The 26,978-nt window shown below is 43.4% G+C and overlaps 1 protein-coding gene across 9 annotated transcripts in view; it reads left to right on the top strand.

Annotated features, from left to right (window-relative positions):
* The window catches only part of DGKI (diacylglycerol kinase iota), a 210,007-nt gene that overhangs the window by 18,906 nt on the left and 164,123 nt on the right, over nt 1-26,978 (top strand). The window contains exons 1-2 of one of the 9 annotated variants that reach the window (XM_064737917.1): nt 8,110-8,164; nt 14,435-14,521. The exons of 6 other annotated variants lie outside the window; for them this stretch is intronic. In XM_064737917.1, the coding sequence (XP_064593987.1) occupies nt 14,484-14,521 (38 nt within the window). In that variant the 5' untranslated portion in view covers nt 8,110-8,164; nt 14,435-14,483. Of the gene's footprint in view, nt 1-8,080; nt 8,165-14,434; nt 14,522-26,978 lie in introns of those variants that run through there. 2 more of the 9 variants (XM_064737940.1, XM_064737934.1) reach the window with 2 other exon arrangements.

Raw genomic sequence — 26,978 nt, 5'->3', positions numbered from 1 at the left:
TCTGAACTGCTGCATTAAATGGTTGGTTCACACACACGTTTTCCAGGCTGCTGATTGTACGTGATTTGTAAAGCAAAGTTTTGAAAGCAAATCTATATTGATGATTTTTAAAGCCAAGTTTTGAAAAAAATCTGAATAGTTTCTGCAGCAGGAATGTCTGTGCTGGCTGCTTTGTCCTGCAGGTTCCCTCAGAGCTGGGCAGGCTCCGTGTGGCTCTCACTGCCCTGACCCCTCTGGCATCAGGAATTGGCAGAAGGGCCATGGACAGCAATTATTAACAGTGACAGGGGGTGGAAAAGTCCTGTGAATGGCACTTGGGATGGACTCAGTGGCAAGAAACTACCTGAGGGCCTGTGTGTGTGGGTGTCAGGGCTTTGTTGTCTCTCTTGCTCTTGTTACTTTTGCTTAACTCTTTCTGTCTCTCTCCTCCTGGCTCTTCTTGGTGCCTCTGTTACGAGCTGGAGAGGAAGGACTGTTTCTGGGAGGGGAAACACAGGGCTCCTGAGCTTTTCTGGGGACCCAGCTCTCTTGCTTATTGCCGTGATGTTGGTCTTTGTTGAGACTTCTGGAGTGGAGTAAGAACAGCACCAGCTCTTTGGTTGTGGTTGCTGAGCGTTGGAGCAGAGCTGCTCCTGCATCCATTATTGAAGTGCGTGGGAATCCTTACCAGAGCGCACTGGCTTGCAGACAGGGGCTTGTATGCCAGATCTCCTGGTATTCCTGCTGGGATTGCATGGATTTGTATGCCAGGTGTTCCTGGTATTCCTGCTGGGACTGCATGGATTTGTATGCCAGATCTCCTGGTATTCCTGCTGGCATTGCCTCCTGCCTTGGGTGCTGCTGGCAGATGAGGTTGGGTGTCCATGATCCTGGCCCTACTCTTGGCTGCTGCATGCTGAGCGCAAGCCTCTCTCTGAAGCATTTTGGGGGAATAGTGACAAACTCTGGGGACTTGTAAAGTGGTTTTCAAAATCCTGTACAGGTGTACATTAATCTCTGCAACATCACTGGGGTGGCAGAGGACAGGCTGTTCTCTTACCACAGGAGATGAAAGTCAAGAGTAAAGGTTAAGCTGTGAATTTTCAGGTGTTAGGAGAGGTGAAGCAGTCCTTTCAGAGTACCTGCTCAGGAACACGTGAGCTTGGGGCACCTAAGAGGCTTTCTCTGATTTTTAGCCAGGCTGAAGGTTTTACCACAATTATAGGGGATTTCTGTGGGTATAGTGCCAGTACGTTTGGATGCTCTGACTGCTGCCTTCTCCTTTCATTTATCTCTTCTCTCCCAAAGTCTTTGACCTTCATTCCTCCTGGATGAATGCAGCAGCCCAGTGTACAGCATTTCACCTCAATCTGCCCTTGTGCCCCCAGGCAAAGGATTTGTTGGCCAAGGATCCAACCCTGCTGTTTTGCAATGCTTTGGGAAGAGCAGTTTATAACTGCCATGAGCTGTACTCTGGTTAGTCCTGCCCTCCAAGATACTGAAATCAGCTTGAGAACAAAAATTTTAACAAAATTGGAAGTATTAGAAAGCAAGCATTTTTATTACAGTGCTGGACACATCTGGGGGACTTTTCCCCTAACTGGATGTGTGTTGTGGAATTTTACAACAGGGTGTTTATTCCGCCATAATTGATCATATTCATTATAGCATATTTCCTAGCTAATGCATGAACATCACTTTTCCTAGAATTAATTTAGAGGCTTCTGCCTCTTACTCGAAGTCCTCTTATGGTTCTGAAGGGTCATCTTAAGGTGTTTCTGGTGGTCATATTCACCGAGAGCCCTCAGTATTGTGATGACTTTGCCTTGAACTTCTCTTAGGGCATGTGCTGTTATTTCTTGTTACATAATTTTACCACAAAAGCCCCTATGTTCCCCATTACCTGTTTATCCACTGGTCCTAGCTATGTTTTTCATCCTGTGTGCCCACTTTTACATTCTTTTATCTAATTTGCTAGTTAATCTTTAAGGTCTATTTTGCATCTTCAAGGCAACTGGAGATTGTTATTCTCTGTGTAGTCAGTAGGAATATTACAGAGTAGGAGGGTGGCTGCTCTGAGCTTTGTGCAGGATGGGGAGTTCAGTGCTCCCAAGTCCTGGAGCAGCAAGTGCAGGACAGAGTGGCATGATGAGCCCAGGGCAGATGGCTTGTGCCAACACAGACCTCTATAATCTGTGTTTTCAGGGGGAGCTAAACCCCTCTGCTGAGTGGACCTTGGTGGTTCTCTTCTGAAATAGATGATCTAGTTGAGTCTCTTTCTAGATCACAGCAGTAAATCCTTGAGGAATGGCTAAGAGGGCACAAACAGTTTTATCATCTCCTCCAGACTGAGAAGGTGTGCCCACCATCAGGTGTGGAGATTCAGGCAAATTCAGAATGTAATGCCCAAGGAACTTCTTGGTTATTTTTTCCATCTGAGCTTTTCCGGCAGTCTGCAAGCTCCCCCCTTCCCACCCAGAGATGTGGGGCTCTGACTGCCCTGGGAGCACCTCAGGCTTCCTCAGGGTTTGTTCAGGGACCTGGTGCCACCAGTATAGTGATGGGGACCTGCTGGTAGATCAGAGGGGTGAATCTGGGAGAAAGCACTGCCCTGGCTTGCTCTCAGATGTGGTTTTCCCCCTTAAATCCCAAGTGTTCCTTTGTAAAATCAGAGGCATCCTGTTTGTTTTCAACAGGCTGCGCCAGGTTCCTTCCTCCTTGCTTACAGCAAAGGCAAGGTGTAGGGCTGGAAGGAAACGTGTTCTGTTCTAACTCCTGTGCTCTCAGGCACTGAGATAAGCTTATCTCAGCTGTGTCTTGGGCTGTCTGTGTATGGCATGTGCTCAGTGAGAGGGCACAACTGTGTGCCTCTGAGCTGGGCAGGAGAACATTATTCATGAGTGGTCACATGCAGCTGACAAATGTGGAATTGGACCAGTGGTACCTCACAAACAGCTTGGCTCTGCCCTGACTGCCTGCTGTGCTGCTGGGGCTGGTGGTGGAGGTGCCCCTTGTGACAGCAGAGCTCATGATCTGCCTCTCTGTGGGTGAGGAACAGGACAGGGCTGTCCCCCCTTTCAAACAGGGTGTGAGTACATCTCTAGACTGGCACAGTTGTTCTCAGAGTCACCTTGCCCTTGCAGAGTTCAGATGGACACCAGCAGCACTTTCTGCCACAGGCTGAGGGGTTTTGGGACTGGTCCTGCCTGCCTGGGCTGCAGAAGTGTTCCCTGGAAGTGCAGTCCTTGTGGTCTCAGGAGGCATTAAACACAGGTTAAACTGAAAAGCAAGTGGGAGCAGTGGGTCTGGATGCGAATACCTGCCACAGCACAGAGGAAGTACATGAAGCAAGGGGAATTTCTCTGTCTTGTTGACACCTAGGCAAGAATTGTGAGCCAGAAGGCATCAATAATGTGTTTATATAGATGCCTTGAGCTCCCTGCTGCTTTCCAAAACACAGCCATAAGCTAAGCCTGTTTCACCTTCTGACATTTGAAACCTGTTTCCATTTCCTACATCAAAATTTCTCCCCTCTTCTCCCCAAGTATTTTATCTTTGTCCTAATTAATCAGAAGATTATTAAAAGTCCTTACCCAAACCTCGTGAACAACTTCTTAAATTCTAAACTGAGTTTATTTCACTTTAGCTGGGACTGAAGTCCTCTACCACTTGTAAGTTACTGAAAAGCCTTTGATATTAGTTTGCTCACACATGGGTGAAGACACTCTTTTGGTTTTATTAGTGATCTCCATATCAGAGAGAAGACCAGGCCCTGAGGCTAACCTGGAGGTCTTTGAAAGAAAGCTAGAGGCAACCAGCACCCCAGATCCCATTAATTGCCATCAGATCTGCTCTCCAGCTTTTTTGATTCCTCTGGAAATTTGCTGCAAGTGCTTTAATTTGATCTACCTCAGAGGAGCCTTCTGTGAATGAGGGTTTGGTGGCTCTAGAGAGGATGTTGAGCTGTCCTTGTTTGAAATGGGGACTTCCCATGGGTGAAGCAGTAACAGTTTGTATCTCACCTAAATCTGGGCCTCACTCTTTAGGGCTCCCCTTTTTAGATATTTTAGAAATATTAAGTAATAAATTTCACTGCAAGATATGTGCAAATGGGAAATTATTTCTGGCTTAGTATTTCATTTCTGAAGCACTGTTCAGTCTTATGAGGGTTTTGATGATGGTAAATGAAGAAAAGAAAACCCTCTAGCCAAATATCTCTTGAACAGAGCCCCCTTTTCATCTGAATCTGGGAACATGAAAGTACAAATCTGTCTCTTGCTGAAAAATTTCATTTCTGTTCTAATTTGTAATCGGTCTCTAGGTGCTGTAACAATTTCCTTTCTCTGCAGATTTATCCTGAGCATTTGTCAACAGTTTGGAACTGAATGGATGTTTAAAGTACATTTTTCTCTATTCTTTCCCCTTACATGTAGTAAAAAAGAAAAGTCTAAGCCAATTGGTGACCAAAATGAGCCATGGAGACAAAAGTGTTAAATATGAGTCAGACTGTCTTGTTTTAGCGCGTGAGTCAGCTTTGGTTTTAAGAAAAACATTTAAAAGATGATTGGAAAAAATGCTGAATGGAAATATTTCAGAAGAGTCTCTGTGTCCCTGAGTGAGAAGATGGGAGATTTACTTATCTGAAATGATCACAAAGTGTTAAGTGCAGAAATGATCACAAAGTGTTAAAACTAGTACGAGTGATGAGCTCATACAAATTGAAGGGCCTTCCTTGGGAGGATCATGCCCAGTGTCCCCATTTATGGCAGAGGAAGTGTTATCCAAAGGGAATATCAGGGTGCAAAGCAGGGCAGTGAGTCCCTTGGTTTAGCAGGCACAGGTGCTAGGAACATGTGGGTGATGGGACTGCAGGGAAGGAGAGAGACTGAACTGCTCTGCCTGAGCTGGCTTGGAGGCCTTTGGAGCTGGACTGAGGCAGTGATGGGACTGCAGGGAAGGAGAGAGACGGAACTGCCCTGCCTGAGCTGGCTTGGAGGCCTTTGGAGCTGGACTGAGGCACTGGAGGCTGCTCCTGCCCTTGGCTGGTGAACCAGGCATGCTGTGACCCCTTTTTGGGGAGGAGACTTTGTGTGTGCACTGAAGCTCAGCCACCTTGGTAAGAGGGTAGCAGGTGTGAAGGGGAAGGGAGCATTTAGAGAATGGAAAGACTGAGGAGTTGGCAGAAATCTATGAAAGGTTTTTCCTCTCTGGATTTGTTGTACCTGCTTCCTGTATTTCACAGCATTACCTTTTTGAAAAAAGGATGATCAGTCCAAAGGGATAATCTTCATCTGTAGAGCTGGAAAACACCAGCAGAGAAGAGCGGGTGATGTGTGGCACAAAATAGCAAATGAACCAGCTAAAAAGCTATCCAAATACCCTGTAAAAAGAACATATTGAGAAAAAGCATAAGAGTTGCCATTAGCATGGAATGGACTATTGCTGTGCACTGTAAATGAGGTAAATTTATTCCTGAATCCACTCTGACTTTTAGAGCTTTGCTTGTAGCCAGACAAAATGTTTATTTGAAGAACACAGCAGCTTCTTCTTACTCATGGATAAAGATGAACCAGCAAACGGTGGTAAAGCATTATTATTATACTTCATCACAGGGTAAGGGTTATTATGTGCTCTGCCTGGCTTTGTTACTTGTTATGGAAGGCTACAGCACTCAGAGCTTTTAGAAAACCACAGTGGTTATCTGCTTGAAGCAAAAGCAAGGGATTCTTTATTTGCTGCTCTAACTTTCAGTGCTCATCCTTGGGTTTGAAGTAAAATTTCAGCAGGATCTGGGAATTGCATGGGTTTTGCTTACTCTGCTTTTACTTGCTGTCCTGATGTTCAAACACTGTCAGGTCCTCCATGGAAAAATATAAGTCAAGGAGGTGGGGCTTCCCCCCCCGCCAGTTTTATAAGTAGCTACTCAAGTTTTCACCTAAATATAAAAAATGGGAAGGGAACTGAAACCTACTCATATGACAATTGTTCCAGTGACCTCTTCCCTCTGTCTCCCCCTCATCTTTTTTTCTCTTGGCTACCCTGGGGCAGTCACAGGGTACTCCCCAAGCTTCTCTGGATCTACTGCTTTCTTGTCTTCATGCTGGGCACCTCCTGAAGTTGGCAAGAAAGTCAGACACTGGGTGCTGGGGGCAGGAGCCAGCAGAACTTCTCAGGAATGTGGGATCGGTGGAAAGACAAGCACCCTTGGAACACACGAAGGTTGGAAGCTTCCATGTGTGCTGGTGCACATTTATCTGTGTGCTCCAGGTTGTCATGTGTGTATTTACATCTCTGTGGGCCACCTGTGTGATCCACATTAGCTGCAGAGTGTGTGTCAGCAGGTTTGTGTGTGTACAATAGTGAGCTTGTGTAGTAAAGGAGCAAAGGGGCTCTTTAAAGGGCTCACCCTGTTGGTTTCTGTCATGGCAATTGGAGTGGAGAGCTAAAGAGGAATTTTCTCCTTAAATGTCACCAAGTGGCTTTAAATGTGTGGTGTGGAACGCTTGAAGTAGTGGGGTGTGACAGAGGACTCTGCAGACTCAAAATGATGTTGTGCTTTTAATAACTTCTTGTGAATTCATGCCTTGAAGTGCAAAAATTTTAGAGGGGTTTATGTGAAGGGTAAGAGGACTGAGATTTGACCTGCCCTCAGAACAAAGTTAGCTTGGTGCTCCTGATCTGTGCAGTGCTTATTCCTCCTGCAGCTGGGGTGTGATGTTCTGGATGATGTTGGCTCTGCTGCAGCAGGCACAGAAAGCTGGGCCACCTTCAGGATGCCAGGCCACTCAGGAGACCTTTCCTCAGTGCCCGCCCTTTGGTTCCCTGAGTGGATAGACTGAGCACCCATCCCTGCTGGTTATCCCCCTTCCAGTGAGTGGAATTCTTATGGGATCCCCAAGAGCTGGCTTTCTTGCTCTCCTCCTCCTTTTGTTGAAATTATCCTGGCTTTGAGAGCTGTAAAATTAGTGGTTTCAGAACCCCTCAATTGTATTTGTAACTCTTCATGGTCGAGGTGTTTCATGGTGTGAATGCACACAAATCACAGTGATTTGGAAGACAGGATGATATGTTTGCAACAGCCTCTGTACAGACTGGATTAAATACTGAATAATTTGGGACAAGGGAACCCCAATTATTAGTTCCTAGCTTTCCCTAATGAATCATAATGTTGTGTGTAGATCTTCATAAATCTTACTTGGTTTATGACTTCACTTGCTCCTTAGAAAGAGGAGCCCTGCAGAAATCACTGAATATTGCAAACCCTCTGCACTGGTTTCTCAGCTGTGAGCCCTCATGCTGTGCAGATGTTTTCTAAGCCATCAGCTCTCTAGTTTCTACTCCTCTTATTCTAAATCTTAGACTTCATTTACAGGCCTTTATCCAAGTATTTTCCTGTCTCTGTCTCAACAGCATCCATCATTGAAAAAAAAGATGGACTCAGTGTGAAAGGCTGTAGGATTGATTTGTTCAGTTTTCTGCTCATCTCATGTATAATTTGGTATCTGTTGGAACAGACAGAGTGACTCCCTGTGATTTCCTCTCTGACTACCCTGGGCTCCACTGTCCAAATGTGATTTTGAGGCATATTTTATTGATTATTGAACAGATGTAGATGACTGTGTGAGCTGCTGTAGCTGTGGTCCAGGACCCTGCACCTTAATTTTGTGTCTGTTGTACTTATTTGTCAAGTTCCATTGATTTTTTTTGGTCTTTTTTGTAATTTTTGACAAGAGATGGCATTGTGGAACATAAAGTGTTGCTACATTTTGTTTCAATTTAGTTGAATGTAATACAATTTTCTTAGTCATTTGCCCAGATAAGTATGTAAGCACTCAGTGTTTATATTTTGCAAGCTGGGGAGGGTCTAATGCTATCTAGCAGGAAATCACATTTTATGTAGCTGAATATAGTACAGCAAAAGTAATTTGGTGTGGGGGGATAGAATGCAAGAAAATAAAGACGGTGCAGAAGGTAATCTCACCCCTGAGGAGTTGCAGCTGCACTAATTACCAAAGATTAGGAACAGGCCTGCCCTTAACAGGCCACAGCTGAGTCCAATGAGGGTGAGTGATATAAAAGAGTGGGTTAGCTGATTAAGAGGAAAGCTGGGGTTTGTTTGCTGTGCTGTGAAGAGGAAGGAGGAGTTAGTGCTGTGAGGAGATGCCCGTGAGAAATCACCAAGAAGGTATGGAACTTTTGCAATAAGATGACAACAATTTGGGGTTTTTTTATATTAACAACAAAATCTTATTTCATGGTTATGAATTTTGAGCCCTGAACTTTAGCCTTCTGATGGTATTGGCTGTGAATATATTTTTAAAATTTAATAGCTAGCTAACAGTGAAATTTTTAGTAAATCCTTCCTGTGTATGTCTTCTTTTCCCCAGTTGCTTACAGTTGCTGTAAAGTGAGTGTAGCTACTTTTCAAATTTCTTGTTGTAGTACGAGATGAGGAAAATTTTGGTGGCTAGGTCTAAATGCTTTTCTTTAAGTGAGCTGGGAATAGAAAATCTTTTCTTTCACCCCTGAAAGGCTGTTCATGATAAATGTTAGTTTGCCCTCTCCCTGTGAGCTGGGCTGTGGCAGGGCTGCTGCTGGAAATTCTGGGTGGTTCAGATGCAGTGTGGGCCAGAGCAAGATCAGAGGAGGTTTTATTTTGTTTTCTCCTTTGGCATCCATTCATGTTACCCTGGTTCTCTGAGGAGCTGCAGTAGCTGGGGAGTGACAGAGCCCCAGGGAGTGAAAACTGATGATTTGGAAGGAGGGGAAGAGGAAAGGTGTGTTCTGTGACACCCTGTATTAATTGTTTCAGGAGAGGATGTTTGTGTCTTTAGGCTTGCTGTGTCTCAGACTCTGCTCTACGGCTGACCCTGAAGACAGAACTGAGGCAGGGAAATGGATGTGTCACCTATTCTGACTCTAAATAGTGATGATGATGATGATAACAGCTTTCTTGGACATTATGTATATGGGGATGAGAGGTTGAAATGCTGCTGGAGACCTCAACCAGCTGATTTTGAAACTGTGGTGTACTTAACCCTCCTGCCCCCAAACACAGAACTCCTCCCCCTTCCCTGAATCCCAGATCTCCAGCTCTATTTCAGGACTTGATTGATCACAAACTTCCTGAAATAAGGGAGAAGGCTCAAGGAGGATGTTAAATTTGGATATTCAAAGATGTTAATTGCAATAGAACCAATTTCCTGATGAGAGCTCTTCTCCACAGAGAAGTCATCTCATCATTGTAGAAACACCACCATAATTAACAGGAGCTGGAGCATTTATTGGCAGCTCATCACAGAGGCCTAGGTTAGTGTGTGTCCAGATATTTTATAATCTCCTTTTCTCACAGGAGTGCTATCTTCATGCTCAAAGATGAGGTGTCTTGGATTATGCTCACCTCTCTGTTACTGATGTCTCAGTTATTCTCAGAACAGCAAATGTGTGGTTCTTTTGTCCAGTTATCCAGACACAGAATTAGAATGATTGAACATCTTTTTGGGTCAAGTAGTCCAGAAACTTTTCAGAGTGTTTAAAATTCAACCCAATAAAAATAAAAATCCTGGAAAAGTGAAGAGGGCAACCTTTCTCTTATGTCTCTTCTCCCAGACTCTGTTTCCCTTTGGTGTTTCCTGTGAGGCTTATGCTTCAAATTTGGACACTGAGATGATAAATGCTGTGTGCCTGGCCCCTGAATGAGGAATAAAATTAATCCAATTCCTGTTATCCAGAAAGCAGAGCAGTGCAGGGCAAATCAGAAACCTGTTCTGTGGGAGAAGGTGTCTGGAAGGGTTGCAGTGAAATTAAAGAAGAGTCTTTTACCTGAGATGAGCCAAAGTTTAGTTTTCCTTGTAGGTCTCCAGCAGGGTCACTTGGTTATGCACATCCCAAATAGGTTGGACTTGGAAGTCTTTGGTCAGGGAAGATTCTAATATTGGAGCAGAAGTGATGCCCATGAACTACAGTTGCAGGGATCAGGGAAAAGCAAAAGACTGTTGCACAGAAAGCAAAGCCATTTGCCTAGCTCCAGGTGTTTCCAGCATTTTGCCAGTGGATATGGAATGAAGACACGCAGACAGACTTATGCTTCAGAAATGGACACTGTTTCTTAATCAGTACACAAGTGTGACAGAAGTCTATTTTAAGAGCATCTACATTTGGTACAAAGGATGCAGATTCCCTCATTTAATCTGATCTGTGCACTCCTTCTGCTTCAGCCTTCTCCTCAGCCATTTTCCCAACTCCCACCTGATGCTGCCAGAATTAGAACTCTGTCCCTACCAAAGCGACCCACAGCTCAGCAGCCCCTTGCCTTTCCCAGCCCCTCTCTGCTCCAGGCAGACAGCTTTCCCTACACATATCCCTGAATGTCAGGAACATGTTCTCTGCTCCCACTGCATCCTCCTTCTGCGTGTACAGCCCACTCCTCCCCACCTGTTGCTGGTTATGGAAAAGGAACAAAAGCGAGCACGAGCGAATGTGCAGAGCTCTGTACAGCAGCAGAGGTGTCAATCTGAGCAAATCCCCAGCTTTAGCAAAAGCCTTCTTTCCCCTGCAGTGCCAGTGTTGCTTTGCAGCTCATGGTCCTTCCTGTGCTGAGCCAGGGGCTGGAAGGGTTTTTTGTGTCTTGTCTCAATCTCCTGCTTTATGCCCAGTGACCCAAGCAACTCTGTCTACAGAGCATCCATAGCCTGCTGGGAAATTAGGCTACCTGCTGCTCCTAAAACCTGATGAGAAGATTTTGTTGCCCTAAACATCTTAAAGCAGGGGTAAATAGTGATATAAAAGTCCTTCTTCTTCCATGGGACAGAATGTCACTATTCAGAGGAACTAGTAGATTCCTTAACCAGTCTATGGCTGTGGTCTGCACACAGCATGTGGGTCAGAGCCAGACCCCTGTGCAGCTGCACTGAAGCCTCTCCCCACCTGGGAGCTCAAAATAATCTTGAGAGAAGCCAGAAGTGTAAGTAAAAGTCTGGTCATGAATGATCATCTGTGCATGACAAACCTCACCTTTGCCAAAGGCTGTGCTGGTGGGAGAGGAGAGCTACCTTATACCTTCCTGTCCTGGTGTCTCCAAGAACCAGCTCAAAATAATCTTGAGAGAAGCCAGAAGTGCAAGTAAAAGTTGAACTGACTAATTTGGGTGGGTTTTGACTGTGTCTGTCATCCCAGGATGGGGGAGTGCAAGAACTGTAGGAGGAAAGTTGGATGAGAGAGGGTGGTTGGGTGAGGATTTCAAATATGTGCAGGAGTATGTGCCTTAATGCATTGAGTGTGTTGGAGGTGAGGAACTAGAAAAAGAGAAGTTATCTTAATAAGTCTGAGTCACTGTGTGAGTGGGGGTGGTGGCAGAGAAGTCTCAGTGAGGCAGGGATTCATAAACCGAGGAGGACACTGGAAATTTTGCATGGGCTGAACTGGAAAACATGGAGGGGAAAGGAATGAAAACTGCTGTGCCAAGCTCTTGTAAAAAACCCTTTGAACTCTTTGCAGAGCCCACCTAGTGCTTACCTTGTGGAGCTTGTGAAAATAGAGCACGCAAACCTTCTGAGGGACTGGAAGCATAATCTCAAGTAAATGGCAAATGGTTAACTTAATGAATAGATCTTGGACAATTTTCCCCTTGGTCCCTAGACTGCCTCTTCCTGGATCAGGTACAAACCCAAAGGAGGCTTCAGTTGAAATAGTTTCAGCTGAATTTGTTTCTAAGGTTGTTCAGCTATGAATCTCTGAGAAAAACTGGAGGTAGGAGACCCATGGGGATAGAAGAAGAAATAGCCCCCACAGTGCTTTACTGCTGATCTGTGCACTCTGAGAGCCCAGAATATACTTTACACAAGGGGGGTAGCAAAGCCACCTGGGATTCCCATGTACACCTCTTCAAAAAAAGCAGCCCCCACAGAGAAATGAAAAAAGCAAAGTAGAGGGAGAGAGGAAACTTAGGTTGAATTTTAAAATGGCTTTGCTGAAGAATTAGGACCATGTTTATCAAAGAAAAGAGGCTTCTGATATGGGGCAGATTCATTTAAAGTAGCATTTGCAACACCTTCATCCAGAATGAATGAACCTTAGCTGAACTTAGTGTTGTTTTATTCACTTGTCTCTTCTTTCTACTTGTGGGCCTGAGCACGCACACATAAATATTCCCAGAGATGACTCCTTGAGTGCTGTTTCCCACATCCTTGTAAGGCGTAAGAAGTAGTGGGCATGTCAGAAGGATCCAGATCATAAGAGTTTATAGTTTAGCAGAATACAGACCAGTGGGGGTCAAGTTAGCCAAGTTGCATGTATGAAGCTCCATCTGAATTATGCCTGAACTTTGCACTTAAAATTTAGGGCTGCTAATTTAAGAAAGTATATTTCTGAAAGAGTTTGGGAGGAAGCCTAGCTGCCTTCCTGATAAAGAGGTACAAGAGCACCCATGTGTGCTGGGCAAGCAGGGGACCTGTGCAAAGCACAGCAAAAGGACAACTCATTGTAAACCACACTGTAACAGTGACTGCTTCTCTGGCAGTTATTTGCCGTAGCTGCTGGGTCTTTCAGCTAAACTCAGACCAACCCAAGCCTTGAATTAGCTAGAAATCAGTAGTCCAACTGCTTTCAGAATTGTGCTTTTATCCACTGGAGGCAGGCTGAGCAATGCCAAGTCTTCCATGGGGACCATGATTCATATGCCAGTGAACAGCTGCTGCAGATCCCTGGGTATGCCCAAATGATGCTGAAACTGATGCTTCTGCTATGTTGTGAGGTTATTTTGTTGTGGTGTGGGTGAACGATTAACTAGTTATTAATTTCAGGTAAATTCAGGTAAATAGGGTCCTCATTAGCTTTGGTGTTGCATGCAGTGGGAATTCAGCCTCTTGAAATCTTCTGCCTGTTGTTTTCCATCTTGAAATCACTAATTTTCTAGGTATTTACTTCCATGCAAATGAATGAGATAGTATTGCTCTTTCTCTGAATGATATTTGTTGTACTAAAAATTAGGAGGGGAACAACAACTTAAGAATCTCCACATTTAGTGCATATATATATATGTACACACACACATATATATATATTTATATATGTATTCCTCCTGAGATGGAAAGCATGGCTAGACAATTAGACATGCACACAGTGTCTCTTGCCCCTAGTTTTTTCTCTGTTACAAGAAAATACGTGAAGAAAAATATGGTGTCTCTGAGTGGGAGTTATCACCTTCTAAGTATTGGCTTAAGACCAGATGAAACAAGGTTTGTTTGTGACCTACATAATTCTGGCCTAGATCTCTGGTCCACAGTATGGCAAAAAACTTCATTTAGAAAGCTCTAGGCCACTGCAAACATCTTGTCTTTTTGGTGTTTCTCATATGTTTAGCCTCCTTTGTTTTCTGTTTTCAGTTTTCATCTCTGAAACACCTTCTCAGGGCTGTCCCCTCACTAATGGCATTAAAATTGCATTGCTGATATATAGTGAGGTAGGATAAGGCTGATAGTGTGGACTTTAGGAGAAGGGAGTTGTCATGGGAAATGTTGGAAAGTTTCATCTAAAATAGCTGGGATTAGGGGTCTCTGTTTTCATAGAATTGTTCTCAAGCTGCATTGTCCTACCCCGTGCTCTCTGCCTTGCTTCTGGTTTCTCTTTGGAAAAATCCAGAGAGCAGTCAGGCCTAACGCATCCCTCTGCACCACAGTGGCTATTTCTGCCAAATTCTGGATATTGGACTTGGAAAGCTCATACGACCTGTGGAGAAAGGAAGAGAGGAGGAAAGGATGATTATCAAACACATTATCTTTTTGATCTCTTTTTCAGCGAAGGAGGGAGGGGTAAAGGGAGGAGAAGGACAGAGGAGCCGAAAAGGAGAGTTCTGATGCTAGTTTATTTAGCAAGCAAAACACATAAAGATTAGGGTTCCTATGGCAACTAGCTACCAGCAGAAGCACCTCAAGGATTTGGGGAGGAGTGGGGGGAATGATGGAATGGTTAAGCACAAGGTTCTAGCATTTGGTATTGAAAACACCTTTACCCAACTGCAGCAATATCCTCAAGTTATTTGCTGCAGAACAACGTTTGTGTATGAAAATGTCCTCAGCTCTAGAGGAGATGTTCTCCATGTTAGTTGGAGTCAACAGAAACAGTTTTATTGACAGTCCTGCCATGTTCCCTCTCTGAAGAGTCTGAAGGAGAGGGAGATGGCAGATGATGGAGGGACATTAGAAGCTGATGGCAAGTGCACGAGGGACACAAGGTTTGTGGCTATGGTATCTTACTCTGTCCCCTATTCTGCAAGGCCATAGAAGCCACATCCCTTCTCCTAGATGTGAAAAAGGTTGCAGAGCAACTTTCTTCTCTGGTCTTCAGACAATGCCATTTCAATAAAATTAGGATAAATGTATGCAGAGGATAAAAGCAGCAGAAATCTTTAAAATGTCAGTTTTGTTTGGCTTTTAAAAAAATTATTATTTTCCTCCAGTGCTGTAGTAGCTCCAAGAGCCTGGGTGCTTGTATTTGTTCTCTGCTTGATGCCAGACCTCTTGTGGAGAAGAACATCTCTCACCAGGTATTGTGTTTTTTTTCATTTGGATTTGAAATGCCAAATCATGCAGTCATTTGAATCTGGGAGTAAGGGGAGGATGCAGGAGGTTAAGGATAGCTTCTGTTTACATCACCACAGTGCAGAGCAGAACCATCTGTATGCAACTTCAGTTGTTGGTATTGAAGATCCTACTGAACAGTCTCCTGAGCTAACCCAACCCTGGGAGGTTGATTGAGTGATTTTCTTAAGTGGGTGTTGTCTGTTCATCTCACTTGCTTTTTTTTTTTTTTTTTCCTTTTTAGTAACTTATTATAATCATGTCCCTCTGTCCACTAAAAAATCCCCTACACCTCACATTGAGAAAGAATTGTATTTGTCCTTTGGCATTTGGTAGTTGGCATAGCTTTAGTTAGAGCTCATGTTGCTGCTGTTCAGTGGACACAGGGAAGTGTTCCCTGCTCATCCTGGGCTGTGCACACAGAGTCATGGACCAGCCTGTGCTGGCAAGGGTGACAGAGAGAGGGTTTGTCAGTCAACCTGCAGGTGAAATCTGAAATCAGGCTAACTTTGGTGTTCATGGAGTAAATAGCAAGTTGTGAGCTCGTCCCACCAGAAAGAGCTGTTGTGTGACACAGCTCCATGAACGTGGGCTATCCTAGGATGAAATCATTCCATATGAGGAGAGCATTTGCACTGTTTGTGACAGAAGAGTGCATGTGGCAGGAATGAGATATGTGTGGGGCTTACAGACAGACAAATAGCACAGGAGGATGAAGGGGCTTTAGCGCTGATCAGAAAAAGATATGTCCAAAATTTTAATAGGTCGTAGCTGTTAACAAGAGCAACAATCCCACTACTGTCATAAATGGTGGATGGGGAAGGAAAAATTTAGGAGATGGGAAATATGCAGTAACATGAGGAAGGGAGATAGGCTGATATGAGAACCTGAATAGAATTCAGGAAAATGAAATATGATGAGGAGGTTTGGAACTGGGGCAGGAGGAGAAAGGCACAATGGATGCTGTGTGGGTAGGAGTGAAGTGGGGGAGTAGGAACTGAGCCAGATAAAAGGGGAAGGGAGGAATGGTTAGTGGAGAAAATGATCAGGGCAAGGAAGGTAGAGATTTGTAAGGCAATGGGAGGGGAGGAGATTAAATGGAGAAGGTGGAAGAAGGAGGGCAAGCAGGGAACATAAGTGTAACAGGGATATTGAATTAGAGAGGTGTGGGGGATGGATCTAAAAGGTGAGAGCAGGGAAAGGAGGAGAAAATGTTCTATTACCTAAGGAAAGCAAAAGGTTTGAGAGAGAGCATTAATTTTAAAGGGGAGGAGTGCAGGGGATGGAGAGAGCAGTAAACAACAAAAACCTCAGGATAAAAAATAGAGCTATAAAACAAGCAACAACAAAAAGGTGAGAAAATAAAAGGAGAGGAGGTGAAAGAGCCCCCAAGGGTGACAGTGTGTTACTTTGCAGACACAGCACCTTGAGACTCCTCAGATACACATGTTCTTGTGAGCTCCCATGCAAGCTTATCTTTGTGCTTCTCCTGATGGAAGTGGGCAGCCTTTGCCAAAGGAAATGAAATCTCCACAGCTACAAGGGTATGACTGTCTAGATGACCTAACAAAAATGCCCTCCACGCTGCCTCTGCCTGTACATTTGCTACATAAATTTAGGGTGAGGACACAGTTTAATTCCAGTTTCTAATACCTTCCTGCTGTTCAGAGAATACCCTCAGTGTATGCAGCAGTGGGAAGTGTGCATATTTTTGAGTTACTTGTGTAATAAAGATTTTATTTTAGTGGTAGGAGCAAATGCTGTCCTCAAGAAACAGATGTGATCTGTGTATCCTGAGCGGCTGACAGATGAAAGTGTACAGTGCAAATAATGCTCAAAACTGTGATCAATGCCTGAAATGTCTTTCAAAAGAGCTTGCTGTCATTCTCCTGCATATCTGCTCTGCCATGGAACAGCCATGACAAGCTGTGACAGGCAGAGTTTTAGGGAAATTCCTGTTAGCTCAGGGTGCCCAGCCAGGAATGGCAAAAACCCAGGAGGATGCATGGGATTCTCCTGCAAATCTGCAAGATTTGTTCTTGCAGCAAGAGATGTGCCTAGAAATGCTACTACTTTTAAGCCAGACTTCCAAGTATCTTGTGCTCTGAATGAATTGATGAGCATAGCCTGAGGCACACTATTTCTCCCTTGTTCTGGTCTGCCTGCAAAGCAGCATTTTAAGGGAGGCTGGGATGCCTACCCCAGGCACTCATTTGTGGCTGAACTCTGTCAGAGAGGGGCAAGTGCCAAACACATGCTCTGATTTGTAAGCACCATGAAGGAATTGTTCTGGAGGGGGTTGCAGCCATTCAACCGCTCTCCCTACCAGGCCTTTTATAAATTTTTCATTTACAGTCCAAGACTGAGTCAACAGACTAAGTGGTGGATGGGGTGAGGCCTCAGGCATCCTCAGCAAGACAGAATCTGTCAGGCTGAGCTCTCTCTGTGGAGTGAAATAATAGCATGGTGATGCTTCTAAGCCAGGGTTCACTTTCCTAGGCTTAGTTTCAGCTCACCTTACCTTTCTTGATCTCCAATTAGATTTCCTTCCGCAATTGTCACCATCATGAGCATCACTCCTTTGACTTGTGTGTTCATTGGGAAATGACTTTTTCCTTTCATCTGGAAACTTTCCACTCCTGTTTCCTCTGTGTGCTCTACACTAGACTTCTCCATTAGTAACTTCTGGGTGTTCAGCCCACTCGGAAGTAAAAGAGGTTGCTATATTAAAGTTGCATTTGAAATGCAGAATTTTGGTGGTGGGCTGAACATAGGTGGAAATCAATCACATCTTTGGCTAATGCACAGAAAAATGCTTTTCTGCCTGTGTGAGGGGTGGAAGGGTGCAGCTTGTCGAAGAAAATCAACTCTTCTCTGATTTTTGGAAGTGTTGGGGGAAAAGCATTAGACATGTAAAACCAAAAAGAAGTGGGTAGCAATAAAGAATTGGATGGGACTATGCTGATCATTGAGTACTTTTTCTGTAATTGCAGGTAACCATAATTGACAAGTCTAGGTTTATAGGGGGGGAAAAAAGCTAAATTTTCTTGTGCCTAAATTTTTAAGGAACTCTCATATTCCTGTAATAAAATCAAGCTCTCTAGCACAGTATTTGAAAAACTCTCCTGTGCTGCAAGGAGCCATCAAGTGAGATGTCAGACATTGCCAGCTTCCTGGGTCCCTGCTGGAGTGGGAATTTGGCAGTGAAAATACCCAGGTGATCTTTGGGAAACACACAGGGCCATCTGTTGGAAGGAAAGGTGGGAAAATCTCCAAGGTTTCTGCTAACCTGAGCTTGTGGGAAAGGCATTGCTGGTCTCAGGGTGGGGATTGTTTTAGTCACAAGTGTGTGAGCAAGACACCAGTCAAGCAGCTGAGGGTTTGACCATGTGGTTGATAGTGCCAGTGCTCAAATGGTGGATATTTGTTGTAAGGAGGTCAATCAGTACAGAAATTAAAGGAGTGCAAGATGTTATTTCTAGTCCAATATACAGTACATCTATTAAAGTAAGCCAAGATTTATAAAGAAGGTTAATTTGTTCTCTTACACAATCTCAAAATAGCAGCATAATCTATTGAGACTCCAAGCACTGATCCCTGCTAAATTGTCTCCCACACATTTGGTGATGTTCAAGTGCTTTTTGCAAGTGTAACAAAGGTGCGAAAGGTCACTTGTTCTCCATCTGATCCCTGTATTTCTGCTACTGTTTCACCTTTTCTTCTGTGAGTGGGTTTATCTGTCCCCAACTGGTATTAGTGCAGCTAATGTAAAACCTCTGTCAACTTTATTATTGTGAGTGCTGCTGGTTTGTGTTGAACCAGCAGTCTTGTTGTGGGTAAATTTGCTTGTTTAGGACATTAAGTATTTAAAGCTTCCATTTTAGTGGGTACTTATTTGGTTGGTGAGAGGACAAACTGTTTGAATGCTTTTATTCTTTGTTTCATCCATAGAGTGATTGCCCTCCTGCACTGACTAGGTAAGCAATTTTATAAAAGGGTTTTTTTTCTTTTGCTCCTGATGCAGTTTTCATGGTAGCTTCAAGCTACAAGTTTAAGATGAAGCCTCCACCTTATGCAGATTTCTGGAGCTTTTTTAAGCAAAAGTCCTCCTCCCACTCCTCAAAGTTGTGTGGCTTTGTACCACTGTTCTTGCTGTGTGCAGGCTGCCTGTCACAGATCTGCGTGGAGGCTTGGCTTAGGTTCTCTGCTTTTTTTCCTTCCCTGAGGTCTGAGATGCTGCTCTTGTGTCGTGACTGGACACTGTGTTTGAGAACACACGGTGCCACATTTTCTCTTTTGGTATTTGATTGAAGATTAGGACAAACAGTTGTTTGTTTTCATGCTGCTGTACTCCTGCAGTCTAAAATGGCTTTCAGAAAGAAAATGAGAGAGTTCTGAGGGCATCTATGAGTTCATCAGCTCTGAAATGGGAGGTGGCTACAGCAAGGACAAAAGCAGTGCCAATACCTTGGCATGTGTTGGGGCAAACGCTTTCCTGCAGCTGCTTTTCTCAGCAGGAAAAATTTTAAATTGCTCCTTGCTTTATTTGTACTGGTGAAGCTTAGTGAGTGAGAACTGAGCCTATATTAGTGTTTGTAGATGGAAGGCACTAAGAATTTCCCAAAATAAAAATTTTATGTTAAGGGGAAAAAAAATCATCTTGATCTGCAGAGTCCACCTGGATGCAATGAATAAGGCAAAAATAGATAAACATCTTCTCCAATTTGGGAGCAGGTGATTTTGGAGCCTCTGCCATGTTGGGGTAGCTTTTTGTCAAAGGAGGAGAAAATGCAATGAGAAGCAGGGTTGGAAAGTGGGGTAAGCGGGCGGGGGGGTGAACCTGCCAAAAGTCTGGGTGAATCCTGCAAAGGGAATTTCTGTACTGCAGTGTTGGAAAGGGCTCTGGGGACACTCAACAGCAAGCAGGAATTCACCAAGGGGGAGCTGCATGGAGCATCATAGCTCCTTTGGTGATGGGCCAAGCTATACTCAGGTTTTTCCAGCTGGAACCTGTCTCTGGCATGTCTGGTGAAGGATAGGTCAGCAGGCTGCCCCAGAAGTGCCCAGAACCAACCAGAGCTGAGGTTTGAGGCTTTGCTGCTGAGTCAGTGCCTGAGGCAGGCTGAGCCTCCTGGCAGCCATGCAGAGGCAGCTGAGATTGCCCTGCTCTCAGGACTGACAGCCTTCGGTCTCAGAGCTGGGAGCATGAGCACCTGGGCTTTGCAGAGCTGCTGGGGCTCAGTGCTGCTGAGAGCTTGTGTCATCTCTGTCTTGCTCCCGCGTGCTGTACTCAGCAGAGATCTGCTCATGACCCTTTTCAGCCCTATTGACCAAGATTCCATCATCAGATAAATATTTGGAGCTTCACAGTTGCTGCAAAAAAAAAAAAAAGAAAAAAAGAAAAAAACAAAGCTTTTAAACTCTGCTTTGCAAACTGCACTAAAGGTTTAATAAAGTGAGTATTTTTAGCATGTCATAAAAATATAAAGCCCCACTCTTATTTTTATCCCTTCAATCTCTGCAAAATTAATTGAAAGCATTTTACCTTGCTTTCCTGTTCTTCCCTGACTTTGAGAAACCAGCTAACTTTAGTACCCAGGAGGGAAGGCATCATCAGATGTTGGCAAAGGCTGGCCATGTTGTGAGTCTATTTATAGCAAGTGTGTGTGGAACCACCTTGTCTTTCTTTTCTTAGCATCAGCTGGACGAGCACAGCTATCAATTATCCACGAGGCTAATGATAATACAGGGAAAGCTATGTAAAGCAGGTGCTCAGAGGCCAAAGAAAAGGGGGAGGTAGGTGACAGGACATGGAGAATGAGGTTTTCGGAATTGAAAAAAATCCCTTTGCTCAGCCTGAAAACCCTTATTATCTGCAATAATTAGTAATAACAGGGGTGCCTGCACAAAGTCATTGTGACTGCTTTCAGCTGGTATGCCCCTCCCAAGCATGATTTCCCTCATTTATTTTCATTGTGTTGGCAATCAAGGGCAGTGGGTTTTTTCTTCCTTTTTCTTTGTTGTTATATTTTTTTTCTTTTTCTCCTGCTCACTTTGCTTTTAATAGATCTTAAGCTGAGTGTTCTGCTTCCCCCCACTCTGTCCTGAGTTCTGATATTTGGGTTGGTAATAGCAGGTTCTAGTTTCTCTGTGAAAAAACTGAGCCTCTGATATTTCTCACGCTGGGAGATTGCACACACACGTTTGTTTCCTCTTTTGTCTCCGTTTCAGAGAGGATTTTGCCTGTAAGGGCTCTGGAGGGAGAAGGGAGGAAGCGAAGGGATGTCGTTCCACTCGCTGCCAGTGACAAAGCTGATTGTCAGCTATTTATCAGCCTTTTTTAATGGCTTGTCTGTGCTGCTTTCATCTCTAAGCACAGGAGAGCAGGACAGTGTGAACTCTGCTCTTGACAGCAGCTCAGGTTCTGACACCATCTGCCACCTAATCCACTTCCAAGGCAGGGGCTGACGTTTGTGTGCATGTGTGTGCACACATGCCCTCCCCACCCCGCCATACATCACTTCAGCAGACTCACACTGATCAGCTCACCAGCAAGGTTTCTCTTCCAGGAATTAGCCTTTGATTGTATTACCTCTTTTCTTCCTCCTGCTTTAGATTTCCCTGTTTCAGTTTGGCACACTGGTGGGAGGCACTTCTCTGTTTTCTACCTAGCCTGACTGTCTGAGGTGTTGGACTTGGAGAATTTTTTTTAATTTTCCTGGAAGTTACGAATGTGAGCTACATGGATTTCTTTGGCAAAAGCGGCAGGAAACAGAACAGGTGTAAAATGTCTGTGTCAGGCTCCTTGGATAGCTGGTAAGTGGGTTCTTGCAGGAACTGTTGAATTTTAGCCTTGACAACCTTCATGACATAATGCTTAGTGACATAATGGCCAATCTTGTCCACAAGCACTGAAGGTGTTTCAAGATTCCTGGACTCCTTTCTCTAATCCATGAGGGAAGGCAGCTCTCATCACATGTGGTGCTGTGGTGTATGTGCTGGTGGTTTGAGATGAGCAGCATCCAGCTCAGCTCTCTGAGTGTACCTGATCCTGTTTGCTCCTGGTGCTCAGTACTGTGCACATTCAGTGCTGTGGAAAGTGGCTTGAGAATTGAGAAGGAAAGGCAAGAGGGGCTTTGGGAATGACAGTGAGGGAGGGAAAAACCAGTTGTTTTACTTGCAGTGATCTATTGTGCCATTTTTTTGGCTAGGGTAATGAATGCCTGGCAAACTGTATCTCTCTCTGCTGTTGGGTGGTTATTGCACCTGAGTGTTGGGACTTCTTCCTCCTGAGTGCTCATGCATAACCCTTTTCTTCCCCCTTTGAAGGAGTCTCCGTTGTACAAAAATGGTCTTTTTTCTGGCTGAGGAGGAAGGAATAATGCTTCCTTCAAAAGTTAACACAGTCTTGGGAAAGAGGTCTCTACCTGTGCCAAGCAAGGGACCAGGAATTCAACTTTCCTGCAAAGCTGAGCAGAGCTCTGCTGTGTAATGCTGAGGGTTTGATCCAGGGCTGCCATCATCTTCAGGGGACTTTAAATCAGGCTCCAAGCTCTCACTGATTCCTGTGAAGATCTGCTTTACTTTGTGGTTGTGTTTTTTTTTTTGCCCCTCCATTTTCCTTTGTGGACCCCCTCCTTCATTGTCCAGGCATATACTAATGGCAGTGTGTTATTTGCCCATGTGAGCATCACACTGAGCTTGGAACAGAGGAATCCTGCCATTCAGTTGACCTTCATTTCATCAAACACATCTAAAGCAAATTACAAAAAAAAAGAAAAAGACAGTTTTATACTGAATAATGCTCACTAATTAAGAAAGCAAAAGAAGTTTATTCCATTAATTGCAGGTAGATTTCTGTACAAAAACCTTGTTTATCAGCAATCTTTGCTAAGTGCATTTTATTTTTTTGTAACGGAAAAAATTACTTTTTTGTTTCTGTAAGATTACTTATGAAGGTGGTTGAAGAGGGGTTTATAGTGAGACTGTATTGATGAATTGATGAAGTCTATTGATGAAACCTGAAAACTTCTCTACCTTTCCATTGACAAATTAAAGCAATTTTCTGCACTTCTAAAAGAGGTAATGGAATAATTCTCTACCTACAACTAGCAATTTAATATTGATCTGACTAAGACAAAATATTTCAAACAATTGATTAAAGAAATTATCTTCTAACCCAAGTTTCAGATATTGTTTGGGATAATTTCCTGTTCACAAGACAGTTGCAAGCTTAAAAAATTAATAGTGGAACTGGCAGAGGTGTGTAATGCTCTGGTTTCATTTAGAGGATGTTATCCTTCACATTTTGCACTTGTCTGTGTAGTGAAAATAGCAGTGGGACCTGTGGAGGAACCTGGCTTCTGAAGTCACACACTTTTGTTAGAAAATTGTAATTTTTCAGTGAAATACGTTTCCCCAAGGCAATAGAAAACATTGTAATGAGAGCTGTGTGTGTGAGAATTGTGCTTCCTTTTGAATTCTAAGTATTCAGAAGGTCCTCTTTTTTCCTAGTTGGTTTATTTTTCATTGGAAAATATCTTCTAATGACTACTAATTAATCCTGATGTGTATTGGCCATCTCGGATAAAAACAAAAGCTCCTTTCCCTGCTGAGACATCTCTAAGGAATTAGAAAACTCTCGCTCCCTTCTGTACTAGAGAGTTTAGTGATTTGTTGTTTTTCAGCTCTATCTCTCTCTGCTTCTGTGCCTCTAGCATTCTGTCTCAGTATGGGAACTGTGTCTCACAGGCATAGACCTTTTCCAGCCTTCCCTTGAGGTTTGGCCAGGCTGGGGAATTCCCTTAGGTATAGGCAGTCCCCCTGTGCCTCCAGCCAAGCTGCAAGGAGCCCAGCTGCTCCTCATGGGAGGTGCAGACTGAACTTGCAGTTGAAAGCTTGGAAAATTCCAAATAAATCCCTGGGAAAACGTGTTTGAACTAAATCCAGGAGCTTTGGAGTTCAGTTTCCAGAAAATTTTAATGCATGGAAGAGGAGCAGTTGTGTTCAGAAGACTCTTTAGTCAGCTCGTTGCAGTCAAGCTTATCCAGCACTATTAATGAATTGAAACCCTAAGAAAAAAAAGCCCAAACAAATAAAAAGAGCCAAGATTCTGTCTCCTCTTACAACATTGGGAGTAAGTGTTGAATAAAAGGGACAAAGGGGGATGCTGAACGTGCTCCTGGATTTGGCAGTTTGGAATATTTTTGTCTAGGTTACCTGTATCACGTGTGGAAGACTCTAGCTGAGTGTGTTATTCTTTAGAGAAAGAAATGCTTTTCTGCATTTATTAACTTTATTATTGGAAAAATAATGTAATTTCTGAATGTATATGCAATTTAAAACGTGATGTAGTCCCTTTATTTTTTAGTTAAATTAAAAGGGATTATGTTGGATGCCCATGCTGAGACCAATAATCTAATCAGCTAAGCATAGATGCACCGTCATTTTTGAAAATGTCCCTTTCAAATTTATTTGTTCAACTGTTTACCTCAAATTAACTTTGAAAATGCCAGTAATAGGGAGTCACATGTTCATTCTCATTATTTTGGAAATGGCAGATAAAACATACACTTGCTTGTTTCCTGATCTGTAATATGAATATACATGTTAAATCTAGCCAACATTTCATAAACTGTTTTTAGGCTAAATAGTTTTAACACGTTTAGTCTCCTCTGATGATAGGTAAGATCACAGGTCAAATTATTAACTGCAACTATAAAGGCAATTCAAAGGCATTTTTCCCCACCTGGTCCGTAATTGGATGTCTAATGTGCCACAGCTCCTTGAATGTGAGAGCAGCAATTGCTCTACACTGGAGACTCGTGAGTCAGTATTTGTTCACCTAAAATGTAGATTTGTGCCACTGCTTGTAGGGATCAAAAATACCAGTGTAGAGGCTGGAAGATTGATGTGAATCTTTAATCTATGAAAATTAGTTTAAGTGTGTTTCAGGATTTCCACAGCAGTAGGTTATGGTCAGATTCAAAGTTGCAAGCTCCCTTTTGTGTGTTTGTGGTCATCTCAAGACAAGCATCTGTTTAGCAATGAGATTAAATTTAAAATCAAGTTAACCTCATATAGGAATATTTGTTGCAAGCAAATTTGAGATTTTTACATCAGGAACAAAACATTACTCCATACTGCTTACTCTGAGTACTCTGGATTTCTGATCTGCAAGAGCCTATTTTATATAAAGCAACAAAGGGATGTGAGGTAAGAACACCCAGACCGGATGATGCTTGTCTTGGGTTACTGCAGGGAATAAAGTGTGAAATAACACTGGTACTGATGAGGACATGGGATATGTCCTGAAAAGCCAACAGCTGTTGGTGACAATTGACAAAGCACCAGTGTGGGATTTACCTCCAAACTGGAGCAGCAAGGTGCCAGAAATCAGGGAACAGGAAAGCTGCCTGGTCACTGCTGGGGAACTGATTGAGAGTCTTGGCATAGCAAAGGGCAGCACGTAAGTCTGGGGTCAAATTGCCATTTCACTCAAATGGTGGAATCTTGCATCTGTTAGACTTTGCAGCTTTGAAGTGGCACAGGTGGGACTACCTCTGAACACAGAATGATAGCAATCCAGCCTAGCTGACCTGAGTTACTTGGTTTTTCAGGAGACTTTTTCATTGAGTAAGTTATCTAACAGAATTTGAAGTATGTACCATGAAATGCTGACAATAATAATTAAGATGTGAGTTTAACTTCTGCCAGCTCTCATCTCTGTCCTATCATTTTAGTGAGTAGGTTCTTTAATTCCTGTTTGTTTTGGTCTGAAGCAGTTCATACATTTTATATCTCACCCTGGAGGTGGATAAGCACAGCTCATCAGTGTATCTTTGTTCTCTCATTTCTGGGAAATCTGTATGCAGTAGGCTGCTTCATCAAATATTCCTAATACTTGAATAGCCTCAAAAAACCCCCAATGCAACCAAATCCTCTAAGACAAACACAGCTAGGACATGTTCTCTTAAAACTGCAGATGAGTACTTGTGCCCATTCCAAATGCTGTAAACACTCATAAGGGTACGTGTGTGTGTCTGGAAGCCTCTGTGCAGCTCAGAGCTGCAACCTCCTGCTCTCAGCACTGATGTTAAATGCCCATCCAAGGGGCATCTGAGCAAGGGAGATGAATAACCCTGTGGACCTTAGACCCTTAACGTCCACTACCCTTCACATGCTGGTATGGATTCACTGAGATAAAGCAGAATGTCTAAATTTCCATCTCTTTCTAAACCTGTATGCTCTTTGGAGAGGCAAAGTATTTCACATGGCTGTCAACAGGGTACTTTTTCATTTGCAGAGAATTCTTGTTTGGAAAAAAAGGACAGGAGAAAACATTTGGTAGAGACTGTAAAGGAGGACAAAAATCTCCAAGTAGATTTTGGTGTGCCAGGAGCTTTGTATCATGGTGACACTTTAAATGTCAAGTGATGCGTGCTGGCAAAAATGGCCTAAATTCACACAGAGAGATGTGCTCTGGAGCTCTCTAAGGAATAAAAGTCACTGTGGATATTTCAGTGAGGATATCTAAACAGAACATTACTGCAGCTGGAAAAGAAAAGGGGGAAAAAGACATAAGAGGGGTCTTCTGAGGAACACAGTGGAAGCGAAGTAGAAATTTAAAGTGGGTAACTGAGTTCATCCATGTCTTCTGTATTTTCTCAAGGATCAGCCTCTCCTGTAATAATCTTATTCTGCTTACAGGAGTGGATAAAAGACTGCAATTTCACTGTAATTAATCAAAAGCAGCATTGAGGTGAGAAATCTTTGCCTAACTCCTACTCTTTCTTTGCCTGCACAGATCTTGAATGAAAATCACCAGGTGTTTCCATATTTACTGAAATTCCCTTAACTCAAGGTTTTGCCTCAGCTTCAAGATAGAAAATATTGGTCTAATCATTGTGAATTGTGAAGGAATCACTGGAGTCCTTTGGCTGGAGGGGAGCTCCTGCAAGGAGCAAAACGCTCTACTGCCGAAGGTCTTGATTTTTTATGTTGTTTTAAAGAAAGCATTTGAATTGCTGTACATTGTTACTTCTCTCTTTCCTGGTGAATATGTAGGCAGTTGTGAGGAACAGAGGGCAGCTCACATAGCTCTGTGTTCAAGTAGGAAAGTGCTATTTTAGATTAGGTTTGAAAAGATTGTATTGAAACTGAAGATTGCGCCCTTAGAAAAAGCATCAGAGGTGTGGAGACTTGGAAAGAGTATAGAGATTGGTACATTTAACCCTTTAAGGAGTTTTAGGTTGGAGGTTATGCCCTTCCATGGGGGAGGAAATAGCCAGTCACCTGGATATTTTGGAAAGACTGTGATGCAGGGGTAGAGCTGTAACAGACCTCCATCAAGGTCTGAGATTTTGCTTTCAGCAGATTTTGCATCTCACATCATGTATTCACCAAGTGGTGCTGGAATGAGTG

Source organism: Zonotrichia leucophrys, chromosome 1A (assembly GCF_028769735.1).
Source record: "Zonotrichia leucophrys gambelii isolate GWCS_2022_RI chromosome 1A, RI_Zleu_2.0, whole genome shotgun sequence".
Lineage (NCBI taxonomy): Eukaryota > Metazoa > Chordata > Aves > Passeriformes > Passerellidae > Zonotrichia > Zonotrichia leucophrys.
Note: the sequence above shows the minus strand (reverse complement) of the source record. Positions and strands in the feature narration are given on the sequence as shown.